Source organism: Bison bison, unplaced genomic scaffold (genome assembly GCF_000754665.1).
Source record: "Bison bison bison isolate TAMUID 2011002044 unplaced genomic scaffold, Bison_UMD1.0 scf7180017864331, whole genome shotgun sequence".
Classification (NCBI taxonomy): Eukaryota; Metazoa; Chordata; class Mammalia; order Artiodactyla; family Bovidae; genus Bison; species Bison bison.
Window position 1 is genome coordinate 1,917,780 of NW_011494903.1, and position 20,882 is coordinate 1,938,661.

The 20,882-nt window shown below is 39.1% G+C and overlaps 1 protein-coding gene across 1 annotated transcript in view; it reads right to left on the reverse strand.

Annotated features, from left to right (window-relative positions):
- The window catches only part of C7 (complement component 7), a 57,068-nt gene that overhangs the window by 20,241 nt on the left and 15,945 nt on the right, over positions 1–20,882 (reverse strand). The window contains exons 7-12 of the mRNA XM_010853720.1: positions 12,766–12,936; positions 11,254–11,497; positions 9,033–9,143; positions 5,282–5,448; positions 3,871–4,099; positions 849–1,020 (exon numbers count right to left, since the gene is read on the reverse strand). Coding sequence (XP_010852022.1) covers positions 849–1,020; positions 3,871–4,099; positions 5,282–5,448; positions 9,033–9,143; positions 11,254–11,497; positions 12,766–12,936 — 1,094 coding nt within the window. The remainder of the gene's footprint in view (positions 1–848; positions 1,021–3,870; positions 4,100–5,281; positions 5,449–9,032; positions 9,144–11,253; positions 11,498–12,765; positions 12,937–20,882) is intronic.

The window sequence follows — 20,882 nt, forward strand, 5'->3', positions numbered from 1 at the left end:
TTTTGCGAGATCCTGACCAATAGGAAGTCGGTATCAGACAACTGGGTTAATCAGTGAAGATGTTAACCATCTCAAATACGTGCCTGATGCTTTGTCCAAAGAAAATAAAGAAGAGGGGTGGTAAATCTGAAAATAATACAACTGTTATTGACAGCCTACTTTGTGCCTGGCACTGTACTCATTACTTTGTGTTCTTAACCTCATTTAATTCTGACAACTTTCTGTTACCACTGTATCTACTATTTTTATCCTGATTTTAGGGGTGTGCAGTTAACTTACTCAAGGTCTCAGAGCAGGCAGGTGGCAGATCTGCTTGATGCCAAAGCTGCTGCTCGCATCCACTGAGCCAGACCACCTCCCAGTTCCCAGCCTTTTGTAACAGCTGCTTCAGGAAAACCTGAAGCACACATGAGGGCTTCCCAGGTGATGTTAGTGGTAAAGAGCCCAACTACCAATGCAGGAGAAGCAAGAGATACAGGTTCAGTCCCTGGGTCTGGACGATCCCCTGGAGTAGGAAATACAACCCACTCCAGTATTTTTGCCTGGAGAATCCCCATGGACAGAGGGCTACAGTCCATAAGGTTGCAAAGAGTCAGACACAACTGAGCGACTTTAGCACGTCTAGATCAAAGAACAGAGGAATGTCATCTAGAGTCAAGGCACTCTCAGTGATTCTTACTTGCCACATGCCTTTCCCGTTCAGCTGACCCCAGTGCTAAAAACCAAGCACTCCCTGATAAAATCATTACATGGGGTTTAAATGTTTCAATAGCAGCCATAATGTATTCCATGCATCTGCAGAGGGCATTGAGTTTTATGTAATTGCCAGGAGGTCTGGACTCCATTACCGCAAATGCTCCAGCTCCTCGTCTTCGCATTGCCTGGTTTCTGAGGTTTCGCCAATGCAGGATTTCCCACCCGCACTGGGAGACGGGTTATTGCATTGTCGGCTTCTTGTTTTCTTCCCTTGAACACAGGGACCCCAAGAGGACCAGCAGTTCCACCCTCCATCTACCCCTCCTGCAAATAAAGAGAGATTTTTTGGAGAGCACTTGGAGAGAAAGATTTCTGTGCTTAATACTAAGCTTTCTGCTAAGTGGTGATTGAGGGAGGGGACAATCCGGAGTGCACTCCCTTCACTCTGTTCACTGAGGTCTTGCACAATGGCCAGACTGTCCCTGCACACTGACTAGGATTGTCCATATTAAGACTGCATTAACAACTTTCTTGCAAAAATATCTTAAATTTGTGTATTATTTTACATTTTCAAAGCACTTCCACATGCATTTTTTCATTCATTTAGTTCTCACAAGAATTAATGGAGGTGGCCAAGAGGTCTGTTAAAATTTTCATTTGATAGGCATGGAACCCAAAACCAAATGGTTAAATGCTATGTCCAGTGCTGTATGCTGTCAGCCGAGTGCCACATCCTGACTGTAACTCGGTCTTACAGCTGAATCCAGGCTCTTTTTTTTTATCACCTCACAGTCTCTCAATAAAGGCACACAAGGTCCTATTGTTAAAACAGTGACTGGGCCTCAGAAGAACATAGTCTATTGGGTATCCAGGGTTGGAGCTGTATAACATGAGGAAATATGCAAGTAGGAGAAATGTGTCTACCTCCTGTCAGCATCCTTCTTAAACTGCAGGTACCTCCTCACTCACCCTGGCCACCTTCCACCTCAGGGCTGGTTCCTGTCTCATAGTTTGTAGTATTTTTCCCATCATGTTCCTTGGGGCAGGTAAGAGAGAATTTGAAACATATACTAAGAAATTTGCTTTCCAAGTTAGAAACTAATCTCAGGAACCACTCCCTCAAAGCATTATTTTCTGCTAATAGAAGAGGGTGTTTACTGCTCCTTAGCTATTTCTACTGGAGAAGGCAATGACACCCCACTCCAGAACTCTTTTGCCTGGAGGATCCCATGAATGGAGGAGCCTGGTGGGCTGCAGTCCATGGGGTCGCTGGGAGTCGGACACGACTGAGCGACTTCACTTTCACTTTTCACTTTCATGCATTGGAGAAGGAGATGGAAACCCACTCCAGTGTTCTTGCCTGGAGAGTCCCAGGGACGGGGGAGCCTGGTGGGCTGCCGTCTATGGGGTCGCACAGAATTGGACTGTGCAGCAGCAGCAGGAGCAGCTATTTCTGCTGCGTGACCTACATCCCTCTTCTTCCCCTCTCTTCCCCAACACTCACTCCTCAGTATTGTGCACACCGAAACTAAAATAATTTGTATAATAATTTTACCCAATCTTCCTTACTCTTTCTTCCACAATTAGAAATTGAGTTGTGTGTATGTGTGTGCTTAGTCACTCAGTCATATCCGACTCTTTGTGACCCCATGGGCTGTAGCCCACCAGTCTCCTCAGTCCATGGGGATTCTGCAGGCAAGAATACTGGAGTCGGTTGCCATGCCCTCATCCAGGGGATCTTCTCAACCCAGAGATCGAGCCCAGTCTTCCGCATTCCAGGCAGATTGTTTACCATCTGAGCCATCAGTATTAATAGTAGGTAATAAGAGCTTGATGTTTTATGATTGCTACTCCATTCCTCACCAGCAGGCGGAGCTTCCAGTTTAGCTGCTGCTGCTGCTAAGTCACTTCAGTCGTGTCCGACTCTGTGCAACCCCATGGACAGCAGCCCACCAGGCTCCCCCGTCCCTGGTATTCTCCAGGCAATAACACTGGAGTGGGTTGCCATTTCCTTCTCCAATGCATGAAAGTGAAAAGTCAAAGTGAAGTCGCTCAGTCGTGTCCGACCCTCAGCGACCCCATGGACTGCAGCCTTCTAGGCTCCTCCATCCACGGGATTTTCCAGGCAAGAGTACTGGAGTGGTCCAGTTTAGCAAACAGCTGTAAATCAACCCTTCAAAGGAATGAATCACAGAGGTGGTATTTTAATTTATCAGGACTGGTCACTTGGGAAGATATTAGGAGGCAAAGATGCTTTCTTGATGTTTGTCTATAAGCAACCATGGTTTAGTCATCTATTCATTCATTTATCAAACATTTATTTATTAAGTCACTTAATGAATCAAGCCCTATGTCAGGCTCCAGGAATAAAGGAAGCAAACAGTTCTGACCTTAAGAAATGAGTTTCGAGATGAAAGAGCCACATAAATAAATATAAAAACAAATATACACAAATCGTCTCATACTTTGCCTACTCATAAAGTCAACTTCATGCGCTAAATACTTAAAGCACCAAAAGCTCTGTTGAGTACACAGCTGTTGTTCAACAAATATTTGTGAATGAATGATTAATTGATGGGACATAATGGAAAATAAAAACAGTAGTGTTTCCAAAGGCTTGCCACCAGAAAGGTTGGTCAGTGCAGACGAAAGCTCTGTAGACCTAAGTTAAGACAAAACTTTACTGAGATGACCATGGAAGGATGGAACATGTTTCAGGCAATAAATCTATTCTAATGGAGAGTGGAGGACTGGAGGCAGGTCTGTTATTTCAGTGGCTTCCCTGGTGGCTCAGATGGTAAAGAATCCGCCTGCAATGCAGAAGACCCGGGTTCATTCCCTGGGTCAGGAAGATCCCCTGGAGAAGGGAATTGGCAAGCCACTCCAGTATTCTTGCCTGGAGAATCCCATGGACAGAGGAGCCCGGCAGGCTACAGTCCACGGGATCACAAAGAATCAGACACAACTGAAGCAATTGACACTTTCTGTTAGTTCAGATGGGGAAATCAGGGAGACAGCGAAGGGCCCTGATCCCCGCAGCTATAGTCTGGAGGTGGAGTAGAGAGGGAGAGTCAGATTCAAAGCCTGATGAGACTTTGCCCTATATCCATACATGAAGAAGCACAGTCTCAGAGGCCAGAGGGAAAGTGGCCACCATAAATGCAGCACACTGACCTGCTTGGTCCCCTAAGAGGACGCCTTGCTCACACGCCACACCAGACGTTTTCGGTTTGCAGTAGCACTGACACTGACTTCCCTGAACAGTGGCCATGCCACCATTGTGACAAGGCCGGCAATGGCAGGGGTCAAATTCATCCAGGTACTCCTCAATGGCCCGTTTCAGGTAGAGCTTTTTCACAGAGGCACAGGGTACTTCCTTGACCAGTTCATACAAAGGCGTTAGCTACACAGATAAAGACATCACATGGTCAGTAATCAGAGTTCTAGTAAGAATATTTTCCTTTCAGCATTTTGGCTCAACCCCATTAAAATAAAATCAAAAGCCACTCATCTTCATTCCAACTATTTCTTTTTCAAATAAAAAAAGAAAGCAACCCACTTTCTTTACAAGACAAATCTAGGGAAAACTAGGAATATTATTTGCATTTTGTGTGAATGCATAAAATTTTTTAAAACCAATAGGACCTTCATTTTCTAGTTATTAAAAGATAATTTTGAAGACCACACATTTCCACCCTTGCAAGATTCAGGTTCTCTTCAAGGCGATGTGCCACATATGTTGTAGACTATGCATTTCTTAACAAGTTAACATGTATAAATCTGAAGCTGTTTTTACTGGTGCCTGTCTTTTTTTTTTTTAATGAGTGTCACAGATCAAGTTTTTGTGTGTTGTGTTCCTAACACCATTTTCCCCATAAGCCCTGTGGTCTTTATTGCACAGTTTTGCCTAACTCTCTGATTTTTAGGAACACATATGTTGTGTTATACAAGAACTGACTGTACCAATAAAACATCCTAAAATTCTGCCAGCCAAATTGATTCTATCTTTTTAGAATTAACCTGCATGACTCCAGGAACCGATAAACCATGGGCACAGGAAGAAAAATGATCTAACAAATGTAATACTAGACAAGCCTAAGTACCTTCCTATTGAAAGAATCTATAACTCCTCTGAATCAGGGACCAGGAAGGCATAACCCAATTTAGGTCAAATGCTAGAAATGCAAATGTTAGCATTAATTTCTCTTGGGATTTACAGGACATTTAACCTTTACAACTGAAATATGGACATACAAGATAATGAACCTTCTGTTTCCTATTATGTATGCATTCATTTCACTATACAAACCATAATTGGGATACAGAAAACGCTAATTACAGCCTTCTCTGTTTAAGCACCTTGATTTAATCTCACTTTCCCAGTGCAAATAAACATGACTGCTTTCTGGTGCTTTCTTCTTCCTTTTTTTTTTTTTAATGTTTTTTATTGGAGTACAGCTGATTAACAATGTTGTAACAGTTTCAGATGCACAGCAAAGGGACTCAGCCATATATAAACATGTTTCCATTCTCCCCCAAACTCCCCTCCAATCCAGGCCGCCACCTAGCGCTGAACATCACATACCTTTTGTTTTATGACTTCAGGAAGATCAGGTACAGATCCTGCCCACTGAGAATATCGCCGTTTGTTTCCAGCAGGATTGTTCAGATCCAGGTAACTAAGGCCAGCCAAGAAGCCAGAATGTCCTCCTCTGACAAATGGGACCCCTCGCAACAAATTGCCCTCATTTTCTACTCAAGGAAAAATCAAATAAGTTCAGATGTACAAATGAAATGAGAATGAGAAAATGAAATTGAAAGTCTATCAAGTATTTTAACACAATCCATTTAATTGTATGACGTTCTGGGAAAGGAAAAACTATGGAGACAGTAAAAATACCTGTGGTTGCCAAGTAGGAGGGATTTTTAGTGGATTTTCAAGATCTTTAAGGGACTTCTAGAGCAGTGAAATTGCTGTATATGAAACTATAATGGATTGTTGTTGAGTTGCTAAGTCGTGTCTGACTCTTTCGATCCCATGGACTGCAGCCCGTCAGTCTCCTCTGTTCATGGGATTTCCCAGGCAAATATACTGAAGTGGGTTGCCATTTCCTACTCCAGGGGATCTTCCCAATCCAGGGTTGGAACCTATATCTCCTGCATTGGCCGGCAGATTGTTTACCACTGAGTCATCAGGGAAGCCCACTATAATGTTTACATGTCATTATGTATTTGTCCGAACCCACTGAATACACAGAACCCTCATGTAAACTATGGACTCTGAGTGATTATTCTGTGTCAGTATGGGTTCATCAATTGTAACAAATGGACCACTGTGGCCTGGATCTTGATAGTGGAGGAGGCTGTGCCCGTGGTTGGGGATATAGGGATTCTCTGTACTTTTTGCTCAATCACTTAGTGAACCTAAAATTACTCTAAAAACAGTATCTATTAAGAGAGAAAATAAAACAGACACAATCATTACCTAACAGTAGATGATTATTAAGAGATTATTACTCATATTCTTAATGTTCTTAGTGTAATAAGAATATTTGGGAGAGGGAGGTGGGGGATGATTTGGGAGAATGGCATTGAAACATGTATAATATCATATAAGAAACGAATCGCCAGTCCAGGTTTGATGCAGGATACAGGATGTTTGGGGCTGGTGCACTGGGATGACCCAGAGGGATGGTATGGAGAGGGAGGTGGGAGGGGGGTTCAGGATTGGGAACACGTGTACACCCGTGGCGGATTCATGTTGATGTATGGCAAAACCAATACAATATTATAAAGTAATTAGCCTCTAATTAAAATAAATAAATTCTAAAAAATAATAAATAAATTAGCATATTTTTTTAAAAAAGAATATTTGTTATACAGGCGACTGTCTTGCTTCTTAGAAAATACAGGTATATACTTAGGGATGAAACATTATGCTGTTTGAAACTTCCAAGTGATTCAGCAAATATTACAAATATTTTAAATACATATTTTTGTATTGCTAAACAGTCAACATTATAAATACTATATGTAGATATATATGTAAATATATCAAAATAATAATTATTACATATAAGGGATGGGTACATGGGTATTTATTACTATTTTCTTTCAACATTTCTGTATGTTAGAAATTTTTCACAAGAAAATGTCAGGAGGGAAAGTTCATTGCATCTGGACTACTATAGTAAACAAAATGCTTTTAATTAATAGGCATACATTAACACATAAAAAGTGTTTTTAAAAACTCAAATACTAATCAAATCCCTTTTTTTTCATATCTGTGCCTTATAATTTCAGAAATATTTTCATCTCCATGTGTAGCTGATTCTACACTGATCATGACTGGAAATTCCTAACTTGCTAATCAGAGCTTGATTTTCATTCCTTTTTTTAATCAAATTTTATAATTTCATCCAATTTTACAAATTTAAAAATTACATTTTTATAATCAGAATATTAAGAAATATTAAGTCTCATAATTTTAATAAAAATACCCAAGTGTGTCCTCATCTTGTTAGTTACATCTTTAATATGCAAATAGAATCACTTTTAAAGCAGTGTATTGCTAAGTTCAGTCCCTGAACTCCCAGAATCACCTGAACGACTGCAGATTTCTGATATCAGATGGATTTCTAGAAGGAAATAGCTGGGAGAAAAGCCGTGGACTGAGCAGCTGAACAGGCTAACCAGGTAATCCTCATGCACACCAAAGTCTGCGAATTACCACCTTAACTGATAAGCTTGTTTACAAAATACAGAGTCTGAGAAATCAGCTTTCATATTTATTTTTAAGCCTGTAGCCTCTCTCTCTACGCCTCAGTAAGCTTTCTGCTCAGCTGGCCCTCTTCCCCTAGACAACAGCCCAGGACAACAGCGAAGGATCCAGACTATGAAGCCAGACATTGGAATCTCAAGCCTGACATCAACTGCAGTCTTAGGTACCCTCTCTGTGGCTCAGTGCCCTTGTCGGTAAAATGGAAATATGGAATAATAACCAGCTCTTAGGTGGGAGTATATTGGCTAATTCTTGTAAATCACTTAAAATGGTGCTGGGCACATTGTAAGTGCTACCTGTTTGTTAAGCCCGAAAGAAAAAATAACACAAAATAACATTGATGAGCCACTTCTAATCACCAACCCAGCTGATAGCTGATGTCAACACCTTTTCAAAGCTCCACTTCCATTTCTATTTCCAGATCATTGGATTTCCACATTATTCAACTACTTGTCCTTCTCCTTTGTCCCGTCAGCTCTAAGAAGACAGGCTCTTTTCTAGCGTGTTCACTGCTACCTCACTAGTGCCTCGAACAATTTCTTCAGACACTATAGGTTCCATAAATAGTTGATGAATACAGTAAGTAAATGAAGAATTAAAGCCTGGCTTAACAGTGTCTCCCTCCTCCTTGCATTTATCCGCTAAAGAATCCTCACTTCCCTGATGAGGACCTTAGCACCTGCATCAGTCTTCTCCTTCATCCCAATTTCTGCCATCATCCCAAGAGAACTTGAGCCCCAGTATCACTCCATGGCCTTACACATTTCACGGCACAGTCTCATTTACATCCCTACACACTAAAAATCTCTTCATCTTAGGCAATTAAGTCTTAATCACCAAATCCAATAAAGAATCTTCAGACGTTCTTACTTAACTTCACTCTAGCACTTCTCGCTATCAGCTTCTTCTCCTCTACCTTCCATTTTACTCGTCTCTTCTGGTTTTTATCCTATCAGATTATTCCCTTTCAATCCCTCTTGTTTCACTACAACTTTATATTTGTCATCTTTCATTTATTCGCTCCCTGTACTGAATCCTTTAACAGCATCCCTCACCATCAGGATGAAACCCAAACTCCCTGACACAGTGTCTAGACAGTCTAAATCAGCTTACCCTTCCAGTTCCTTTCTCAATCACTCAAAGACTAACACACCACCTCCCCTACTCTACCACCACCATGCACCAAAATCTTTGCCTGCACTGAGCATCCATGTTAGAGAGTGAAACTGAAGCTTCCCCTCTTGGTGTCCTTTTTCTAGACTGGTTTGCCAACCATCCTCACAGGAGACAGTGGTGGTGTACATGGAGGACATAGTTACAGAGCACAGGACATACCCAGTGAACCTTCTGCTCTGCACGATGGATGGATGCATGGATGCAGATGGATGTCCATGACATCCGACGGAGAGATCACAGGTAAAATAGCCAAGTATTTGAAAAACGCAAAATAGAACCCCTGCTGAAATGTCAAAGTCCCTTGTCAAAGTCCCTTGGAGACCACGAATTAACCATAAGGGGATAAACTTGTAATGAAAATTACCCCCTTCTCATTTACCTGAAACCGATTTTAAGACCTCTTCCATCGTTGTGCATTTTTGTTTTGATGATGTAAACAAAAACTGGAAATGTGAGGAAGCACATTTCCTCTTGTCCTCTGAATGGAAATCTGGAGGGAAAAATTTTAAACGTGCTTAGTTTCCACCTTTGCTGAAAATCTTCTTTGAGATGCCAGGTGTGAGAGTGGGAGAAGAGATTGTTTCCTACCACTGTGGCCATATAATCAAAAATGTTATGATGTGTATATTTTCAAGTGCTCTAGAAGGATCAAAGGTCAGAAAAAGCAATATTTGATCTTTGTTATAAACAAAATAAGATACATGCATATATTTAGGGATAAAGCATCAAGTGTCTGTCTCACTTTCAAATGATTCAGCTGATATTGGCTTCTAATATCTTTAACCAGAGGGTGGAGTTACATGGATGATTTCTATATGAAACAGTGGAGGGAACTAAAATTGAACACCCCAAAGTTTGATATCTTTCACCCAACCACAGTCAGCTTCTCAGGCACAAGGCAAATAAGTAAAAGTTAATATGCAATGGCCTCCAGCCCACCTACTGGAGACACCAAAAACTGGGTTCTGGTTCTATAGTAATTAATTCCTAAAACCCTAGTTCTAGTGCCTCAGTCTCTCCATCTTTAACAGCTCTGGTTTCTACATTTTCTTCCAATGACATCTTAGTTGGTTATAATTTCTACTCATTATCAATTGGAATTTTGCCAATGTAATTTTAAAAAAGAGGATAGAAAATAATAAAGAGTAGAAATACATTTTAATATAATTTTACTAACAATATTATAATAAACTCAATATTTCTTAAAGAACACTTGTATGTATCATATCCCAGGAGCCTTGATTAATTTCAATTAAAACTTTGGAGAAGAACAGAAACTGCTCAAGTAAAATTTTTACTCAAAATTTTTATGAACTCAGAAGTCTTTTTTAAAAATCTTCTTCATTTCTTTTAAGATTTAAAGAAAAAAAACATGATCATGAAACTGAGTTTAGATCAAGCCGTTTTCTGGATTAATTTCCCAAAGAAATATTGCCTCTGTTGTTGCTACAAAAACCTATACTTGTGCATTCATTTCCAACCTATTGAGGTTGGAAATGTTCACATTCTAATTGAACCATAATTGGTAAAAAAAAAAAAAATATATATTAAGCCCAAGGGGGGAAAATAGTCAATGGAAACAGAAAATATTGTGGTTTACCCACAAGAGAAGGCTATATTCCTCCTCTGAATCTCATCTGAAAAGTCTTACTCTCCTCCAAAGTGGTAAGAAAGTCTTGACTGAAGAGGTGAACTGGGATAGAGAAGCAAGGGTGGCCGTGAGCTTCAGGACAAAAGTGGGAAGAAGTTTGGACTTGGCCCATAAATAAGCCAGGGCCGAAAGGTCTTTGGAGAGGAAGAGTGGATCCTAACACTCACATGCTCCTCCAACATGTCAGTAGCTGGTGGGGAACATCCTCTCACCGTGGAATCAACCAACATGAACTCAGTAGCGTGCCCAGTTTCTAACAAGAATCAGGCAATTCCAGCAGCAACATAACATAAGGATAAAGCTAAGCTGATGCTGGAGCCAGCTAGACCTCCTTACAATCTGTATGCCTTGAGATGGGTCTCTTCACAGCACTGAGTCTGCATTTCTCAGTCTGTGGGGCAGGAGCCATAATGGGCATATCACTGGGTAACAGTGAGGATCATTGCTGACATAGACAACTCACCTGTTGAGAAGGAATCAATAAATTTAAGCTGCTGTTACAAGTCTTAGGTAGTAAGCAAACGTGATATTCAGAGCAGATTTATTTTTAAAGGCATGGGAGTGGTAAAGAACAGAGGCAAATAAAAAAAAATACTTAATTGAAACATTTTGATTTCTGCAATATTAGTAAAATCCTCATCCGTTTTCCTCAAGGAATATTACTTAATCTGAGAAATGGGGAGATCAAAAAGTATTATAAAAATCTAATCAACACCCTCTAGTTATCTCTAATGACTTAACTTTCATTTCAGGATACTATCCAAAAGAGTAGGCAAGCTTTTTCTTAAGGCCTGGAAGATTTTGTGTAGAGTATAATGGATTCATACAATTTTGGATTCCTTTGCAATTAACCTCTATTTGTCATATTTTAAAGCTCTAAAGTTTAACTACAGGTTATTCCCCCATTAAAATCCTTGCAATGCTTATATATAGCAATGTTTTTAATTACCAAATTTTTTGACTTTTTCTGAGTCCATATGAAAGATAACTTTGTATTCTCCTCCTAAGGACCCAGACTGAAGATAATGTGTCCCATACTGGTCAATCAATCTTCGGTAGGCACTGTAGTCATACAGAGAGGGAAGGTAAGAGAGTTCCTTCCAGAATGACTCAGCCAGTTGTAAAAATTCCGGATTGTTATTGATAAACTGAGCCACTTCAACAGTGTTCTGAAGAACCAACAATTGATAACTCTATAGGAATAAGAAAGAGTAAAAGGCATTTTAGGTTGAAGATTAAAAGACAACAGAAATAGTTTCTGGTCCAATGTCTCCATCAACAGTCACCTACATTAATGCAGACTTTATGAATTTTTTTTTTTTTGATGCATAACGAGATCTCTTCTGAGCCCACCCACTTGAAGCAATCTAAGGAATTTTTGGAATCTCAAACAGGAATAACATCTGAGTGATGACTTCATAACTTGTTTTATAGCTAACTTTTAAAACCCCAAGACAAAATTGTTATGCCCTCCTCAACTAGCAAAAAGGAATCAGCATCATTAACTACTAAATAATCTCACAAATAGGGATATAATGTCCTTAGAGTCCACATCTTGACAATGACTTATCAGTAGGGTGATCTAATTTATCTTTCATACTGGGGTATTTACAGGGTAAACCACTTAATAATGAGATCTTTTAAACCCTTCCTAGGCATCTTTTCATGATATCCAAGACAGAGTTAACTTACACTAAATTCTCACTTATATGAATAATATAATATGAATATGATAAATGTTTTTACACTCATATTTCCACTTAGTCATAAAACAAATAATATCTATATTCCTTTATACCTTACTTATGTGATTTATTTATCAAGTTACTGACTTTAAGAATGAGATGAATTATGCATATAATGAATGATAATCAGCCTGAAAAATACTTCACCACTAAGTATGTATCAATTAGTATAATTCATCCCAACTCTTCAGGTTGCCCGTGATGAAAGTCTTAGTATCTCAAAACAACAGAATATCTAAAGTTAAGTCTTTTAACTCCTCAGATGAAAATGTTGGTCTCTCCAAAGTAATAAGGTATTTTAACATCTTTTATTGTAATACAGCTTATTTGAAAAACTCTAGTATTAGTGTTTCAGAAGCACATCTTCATTGGATTTTTGAAATAGTATATAACACCTATAGTACCATCAGTAATCATGAATTAGAAATTTAGGCTAGTTTTAACTAGAAGATTTTAAAGTTATAAGTATTTTTTGGATTTTTAAATAAGAACAAATAATGAGAAAATAAAAAGTGTAAATAAATACAATATGAAAGAGAATTAACAAGACAAAAGCTATACCTTTTAAAGAAGTATATTGGATTATCTCTTTGAAGAAGATACTATGCCCTAATTAAAAAATGATGGCTGATTATTTTGGTAAATACACTTTTGTTAATGTTAGAAATACTTAAACCAGCAAAATATGGAAAAATTAATGAATATTTCACACTAACCTTTTTCTTAGCAAGTATATTCATATTTGAAGAGTAACCGTGTGAAGAAGATGAAGAACTAAAAAAGAGGAAACGTCCTTTACTAGATGATGAATGTTCTGTTGATGTCTCTTTTACATAAGCCCAGGTACTATTATAAAATTCATTATTAAAATCATTATTTATTTTCACCTATAAAGAAAATGAAAATTTTTGCTGTGAGCAAATTAAGGTCTTAGATGTAACCAAGAATAATTTGTCATGGCTTCCCTGGTGGCACAGAGGGTAAAGAATTTTCTTGCAATGCAGGAGACCTGGGTTTGATTCTTGGATTGGGAAGATCCCCTGGAGAAGGAAATGACAATCCACTCTAGTACTCTGGCCTAGGAAATTTCATGGACAGAGGAACTTGGCAGGCTACACTCCTGGGGTTGTAAAAGTCAGACATGACTTAGTGACTAAACTACAACCACCACACCTTAAATATGTACCATAAAGAAAATGAAAAATTTTGCTATGATCAAATTAAGGCCTTAGATGGAACCAAGAGTCTTTCATCATGGATCCCTTAACATGGATACTTTCTTCACATGATCTTCTCCAAAAGACAAAGCTCTTCATTAATGTAAAACAACAGTGATTCTCACTAAGACCAGGCCTATATGACTGTAAAGAATAGAGTTCATTATAATAATTACTTAGTCCCTTATTATAACAATTAGTGCATTATTAGAATTACTCCTTGTCAACCAGGAGACATAGTACTAATAACAGCAATCCCATGTGATTCACAAAATATGTTTGTGTACAAACATCTTGCATTTTCCTTTAATGCCAGCATTTAGCCCAGAAGTGAGCAAATCACCAGAGTTACACTAACAGAGACCTACAAAGCAGCTGGCTCTTGACTTTTCATCCAATAGAGGGACACAGAGATGCAAACAGGTGATATGAACTAGTTAGATCTCTGGGGCTTTGTTTTTGAAATACTCTATATGATCTGTAGTGGATTTAAATTTCTAATTCTGTTAGACTTAAATAAATACTAGGGTTGGAATTGTTTTTCCTTTGCTAGATGGTAGAAGAAAAAGCCATCCCAAAAGAATTTTAAAACAGACAACAGGATAGTCACATGTGGCTGAGAAGGGACAGCTCCAGCATTCATGGAGAAGACTATCACTTCTTTATCCTTTATTTTGCCCTAGATCAAGTGTCAAATGAGGCCTGTCAAGTAATATAAATGTTGGAAGCATCCAGTGGAAGGTAAGGTAATGAAGAAGTGAGCATACATCCCATCTAAGAGGGTCTAAACATTCAAACCCATCAGGCAGTCTTGTATGTTACTACAAGTTAGTTCATTGTCTTTATTTTGTGTATATGTTAAAATTTACACATAATTTTATTTTATAGAAAACACCTTTTTTGTAAACAAGGATAAATCAGACCTTATATCTGATTATATTAAGAATTATATCAATTATATAATAAGAATTATATAATATCAATTATATCAATTCTTAATATTAATTGATACAGCCTTCAATCTCTTCCTTTTTTTTAACTTTTTATTTATTTTATTTTATTTTTTAACTTTACAATATTGTATTGGTTTTGCCATGTATCAACATGAATCCGCCACAGGTATACACGTGTGCCCCATCCTGAACCCTCCTCCCTCCTCCCTCCCTGTAGTGTGAACTTAAATTTGCTTCAATTAATACCCTCTTCACTCTGGCTAAGATCTTGAATTCCCCCAGACTGAGTCTTCCTCTGAAATCACAATGCAAACATCCTATACTCCGACTTTTTTACTCTTTCAACTCTCATTCTACTCTTGCCATAGCTTATTATTCAACTTCATAGAAAGAAGCTCTGCAAGTTACTTTCCCTTCTCTTTCCCTATCAGCACCTTCATTTTTTCACTTCCTTCCTGTTGTGGGTAAGCTTCATGGTTCATGACTTCAACCATTCTCATGCCAATGAACCTAACTCTTGCCAATGAGCCTTGTCTAGGTATGTCCTGCCACCATATTTGCCAGGCAGAAAGTCAATTCTAGTTCAATCCTCACAGCCAAGCAGCTTAGCACTACTACAGAAAAATCACACAACTATCCATTGGTGGTATGATAAGTTCATTCATGATTTCTAATTTCAGGGGAACCCTCAATACATGCCAGCAATCCTAAATCTCTAGCCAATTCTTTCTCCCATTCCCTACAGTATCAGTTTCAAAAGTTCTGCATCCATCTCAACCCCTCACTCTTACAGCCATTTCTTTCACTCTTGGAAGATAACCTTAATCTCATTCTTTACAAATATTCCCTCTGTCAGACAAGAGACTACTCGTACTTCTGGCTAACAAATCTACAAACTTATGAACACCTTCACTTCCTTTCTGCACACGTGTTCCTCTTCCTATCTAAGGCTAATTTCTCTGACCTCTTTCTATACTGCATTTCTTCCCACCTCTCCAAAGGACCAATTAAATCGATTACTCCCTGTCTTACAGCTTCAAGTTTTCTTTCTCTACTGGTTCATTTCTATTAACACTTACACATATTCTGGGGCTTCCCAGGTGGTGCTAGTGGTAAAAATCTTGCCTGCCAGTACAGGAGATGTAAGAGGCATGAGTTAGATCCCTGGGTTGGGAAGAGCCCCTGGAGGAAGGCATGGCAACCCGCTGTGGTATTCTTGCCTGGAGAATCCCATGTACAGAGGAGCCTGGCAGACAACAGTCCATGGGGTTGCAAAGAATTGGACACAACTGAAGTGACTTAGCGTGCGCACACACACACACACACTCTAATCCTGCCAAAGTAAAAGGCACTACAATGACTCCAAAGTCACACTCCTGGCCTTCACACCCTATAGTTGTCATCTGCTAAAATAGTAGATGATACAACCTACCTACTTAGGTTATTATAAAGAAAAAATAAGGTACATTTAAAGCACTTGAAACAGTGCTTAGTATACAGAGGGCTCTTAATATATGTGAGCTATTTTTATCATTATTCAAATTATTTTTTTGTTAACAAAGTAGATTTAGAAATCTTGGACAACTAGACTCATACCTTCAGAGGATGCAGAGGATCAGATAAATAAGCATTAATTAAAATTTCCTTTAGAATATGTTTTCGCTATTAATTTGACAGACATATCTGATCTCTAAATAACAAAGTGAGGTAAATCAAAGACAAATATCACATATCACTTATATGTGAAATCTAAAAAAATGACGCAAATGAACTTGTTTACAAGACAGAAACAGACTCACAGACATAGAAAACAAAACTTATGGCTACCAAAGGAAAGGAGAGGAACGATAAATTAATTGGGGATTGGCAGATATCAGCTACTAAATATTAAGATAGATAAACATCAAAGTCCAACTGTATAGCAGAGAGAACTATATTCAATATTTTGTAATAAACTATAATGGAAAAGAATCTGAAAAGAATATATATACATAAATATATATTTAAAGACTCATTTTGCTATACACCAAAAACACATTTCAAATCAGTTATATTTCAATAAAAATTTTAATATCATGAAGTACATCCAAGACCAAAGCAGGAGGATCCAGAAAGTTGTTTTTTCCACCCTGATCTTTGCTCACTGCCATCTGCAACTCATTACATGCTGAGAATAAACAAGACTGTCTTTCAGCATCTCCCAAGCTGAACTCAGCAGGGTGGCACCTTCCCAAAGTGACCATGGAGCAGGAATGTGCTTGAATTTCAAAGGCTTCCTTGCAGTATGAAAAACACGAGCAAACAGAACAAGCATAGCTTCAAAGTAAGTGGGCTCCTCGGTAAGAAACGGGGTTTGTCCTGGGTACGCTATCAAGCTGATTTCCAAAACAGAGCGTAGAAGAGAGATTGACCGATTCTGTTTTCTGTTTATTTACTAATGTTTATGCTCCAACAAGCCAAAAGTCATGTTCCACCTGAAGAGGGCTGAATCTGCAGTGGCCCCCAGTCTGTCTGAACTGAGGAGAACGTCGACCACCTCTGTATTGGCACCTGGGTTTCGCGCTTGCCTGACTGACTCACTGCCTGCTACTTCCACCTCACTTCCCTCAGGCTGGATTCTCAAAACATCTCTACTCTTCACTCAGTAACAGGCTGTAATTTCCCTCTACCTCTGACAAACATTCCTTCAAATTCAGTGACTGGAAAGGCATTTCAGATGTCAATCCAAAAACCAAGCCACGCTGTGAAAAATGAATGGCAGGATTACACTGTTATTAAATTATTTTTCTTCTTCAGAAGTGGCAGGCTTCCAACATGTCTTCCTTCCAACCATGTCAAAAGTCCTCTCCCTTATTATTTCTTCTGTTCTATATGTGTATGTATACACACACGCACACACACACACACACACACACTTCTCCCCCTTATAATAATGAAAGAATTATCAACACATTAACCTAGGAATAAGAGGAGAAAAATGTCTCTGCATATACCTACTCACATTCTCCCTTTAGGCCAAAGGATAAATTACAATACATGTTTTTCACCATGTTAGAATCTAGAGTTGAAAAAGCATTTAATACAATACATTGGGAGAGTAAACTGGGCTTCCCTGGTAGATCAGCTGGTAAAGAATATACCTGCAATGCAGGAGACCCCAGTTCAATTCCTGGGTTGGGAAGATCCTCTGGAGAACGGATAGGCTACCCACTCCAGTATTCTTGGGCTTCCCTGGTGGCTCAGATGGTAACGAATCTGCAGTGTGGGAGACCTGTGTTTGATCCCTGGTTGGAAAGATCCCCTGGAGGAGGGCATGGCACCCCACTCCAGTATTCTTGCCTGGAGAATCCCCATGGACAGAGGAGCCTCGTGGGCTACAGTGCATGAGGTCACAAAGAGCAACTAAGCACAGCACAGGGAGAGTAAAATATACTAGAAAAATGAAGGGCTGTGAAGTCTGACATACTGGCGTGTGTACTAAATCACTTCAGCCATGTCCAACTCTGTGCGACCCTATGGGCTGGAGCCCGACAGTCTCCTCTGTCCAAGGGATTCTCCAGGCAAGAATACTGGAGTAGGTTGCCATGCCCTCCCCCATGGGATCTTCCCAACCCAGAGAGCAAACCCATGTCCCTTAGATCTCCTGTATTAGCAGGCCGATTCTTTACCACTAGCACCACCTGGGGCGTGCTGGAACTGAGCCCTAAGCCTTACTACTTATTAATTTAGTGACTTAGAGCAAGTCAGTTGAAGTCCTCTGAGCCTTGATTTCTATTTATACAAAACAGTAAAATATTACTTACCTTCCATAGATATTGTGAAGATATTGAATTAAAATTATACAAATTTCTTAAAATAGTGCAGATGCCACCAGAGATATTCAAAACTTGGTAGCCATGATCATTTTTCAGATCTGTTCCACTTTTCATTTTCATGATTCAATAATTTTTAAATGTAACAATTCCATTATAAGTTGGAGGTTTGTGGGTTTGCTCCTTATAATCAGAACTGCTTTCTGAAGATGGCTAATTTTGGTAAACTAAAGGCCCTTCCCTCTGAACATTCTAATAGTTTTGCTTTACAAATTTGGGAGTAATCAGTAAGGAGGGTTGAACTGGAAAATTTCGATTTCTTGGAAGATGAAAGGAAAGGCATGAGAGAGAAAACCTTGGAAAAGAAGAGCAAGAAACAGGTTAAAACAGGATGAGACCAGAAACTTCTTTTTGTTGAGGTTGCGGAAGGACAGACAATTTAAGATGGAAGATTGCAACTGTTTTTGTTGAATGAGTTGGCATTGCTACAGCAGACAATCTCTATGTTCCCTTTAAATCTTCAGGAATTTACCCTAAAGCCATTACGCTTTTGTCTGAGTAGATTTTGTGTGGAAATCAAGGAACAGGATGAGATTAGGTAGTGTGTATGACAGAAACAGCCCGCAAGAAGCAGAGGAGACCTCAAGACCATAAATGAAGTTTAAAAGCCTGGAATACAGATGCTGGCAATGATGTGGAGCACAGGTCACTCTTCCACACTGCTGGTGGGGTATAGACGAACCATATATATATATATATCATTTTGGAAACTTTAGACAAATATAACCTATACATAACCTACAAGGCAGCCATTCGAGTTCCAGGTGTTTGCCCTAGAGAAACTCTAGCTCATTGGCATGGAACAACTCATGCACAAGAACATTCAAGGCATTTTCATAAGAAAAAAAAAAAAGGAAATATTAGTAAAAATGCCATCTATATCAGCATGAATAAATTTCAAAACTAACCTTGAGTGAAAGAACGATTCACAGAAGAAAACATACTATATGATTTATCTGTGTAAGTGGCAAAGAATAAGCATACGGGATAAACATATACAGGAAAACAAGGAAGTGATTAATATCAACACAAAATGTAAGATAGCATTTACACGGGCTGTACAGGTGGAGAGGATGCAACAGAGAGGGGCAGACGGGAGTTTTTAAGTCACCAGCAATACTCTATTTCTTAAGGTGGGTGCTAGGCATACATGAGTCCTATTTGTGTAATTGTTTTGTTGTCCAGTTGCTAAATCTTATCCAACTCTTTGGAACACCATGGACTGCAGCACGCCAAGCTTCCCTGTCCTTCACTATCTCCTGGAGTTTGCTCAAACTCATGTCCGTTGAGTTGGTGATCCAACCATCTAATCCTCTGTTGTCCCCTTCTCCTCCTGCCTTCAATCTTTCCCAGTATCAGGTTCTTTTCCAATGAGTCAGCTCCTCGCATTAGGTGGCCAAAGTATTGGAGCCTCAGTATCAGTCCTTCCAATGAATATTCAAGATTGATTTCCTTTAGTATTGACTGGTTTGATCTTATTAGTTTTCTCCAAACTGCAAGTATATGTTATTCACATGCTTCTGTACATATGAAATATTTCATAATTGCTGCCACCAGGGGGAGACTCTGTGGCCAGAAGAGGCCCCGTTGGCAGTGCTGCTTCCTGACCCGCTGGTCTTCCGGAGTTATTACATTAGTGACATCCTGGAGCGTGTGCTCTGTTTTGGAGGGAATATCCTGAATATTACAGGGAACGTGCTCCTGGCACTCTGAACAGTGGAAGAGAATCCGCTGGGTGACATCATTACCCTGGTGGCCAAATGGAGGCTGCAGATACAGAAGTAATTTGGAATCTGCCATATCAGAGCTAAAGATAGTTCCCTGCAGCTAAAGATAATTCCCCCACCAAGGATTGATCTCCCCCCAATCTCCACAGTGAAAGCATGGAGTCCCAACCACTGGACCATCAGAGAATTCCTTATTTTTCATTTTTAAGTAATGTTATATAAGTGGTATCATACAGGATGTACTTGTGGGCTACTTTAATTCAGCATAACTTGCAATTCATCCATGTTGTAGTGTGTATAAGTAGCTCATTCCTTTGCATTGCTGGGTAGTATTGTATTGTATGGATGTAATATCTACTCACTTTTGATCTATAATTGGATTGTTGTCAGATTTTAGCTATCACAAATAAAGCTGCTATGAACATCTGTGTAAAAAAAAAATTAAAAATAAATGCATTTTTAACCATGGCAGTGGTTAGGAAATTATCACAATCAGTTATGACCAGAGTCTTGAGTTTTAACACCCACACAGGGACAGACCATTAGGTTCTGGGAGTGTGGAATTGAAAATGAGACAATAGATATTTCAGCATGAATGACACAAATTAAAAGTATTATTGCCCTGTACCCCAGAGTTAAAGAATATGTGTTCTTAACAAACTAGAGAATATAACATAAAAGAAGTAGACTCACAGATAAGGGAAACAAACTAAAGGGTTACCAGGGGAGGGGGTGGGGAGAGGGGGCAACACGGGAGGGGAGAGGAGGAGGCACTAACTAGCAAGAGGTGTAAGACAGGCTCAAGGATGAATTGTAAAACACCGGGAATATAGCCAGGATTTTTTTAACAACTGTAAATGGAAAGTAACCTTTAAAAACTGAATAAAATTTTTTAAATGTTTACAAATAAATAAAACATTTTTAAAAAGAAAATGTATTCTTTTTAAGCTCATATAAGACATTTATAAGAACTGATCGCACATGAGGCTACAAGTAAACTCAACAAAATATCAAAAAGCTCAATATCATAAATAATGATCTCTGGCAACAGTTTACAGACTAGA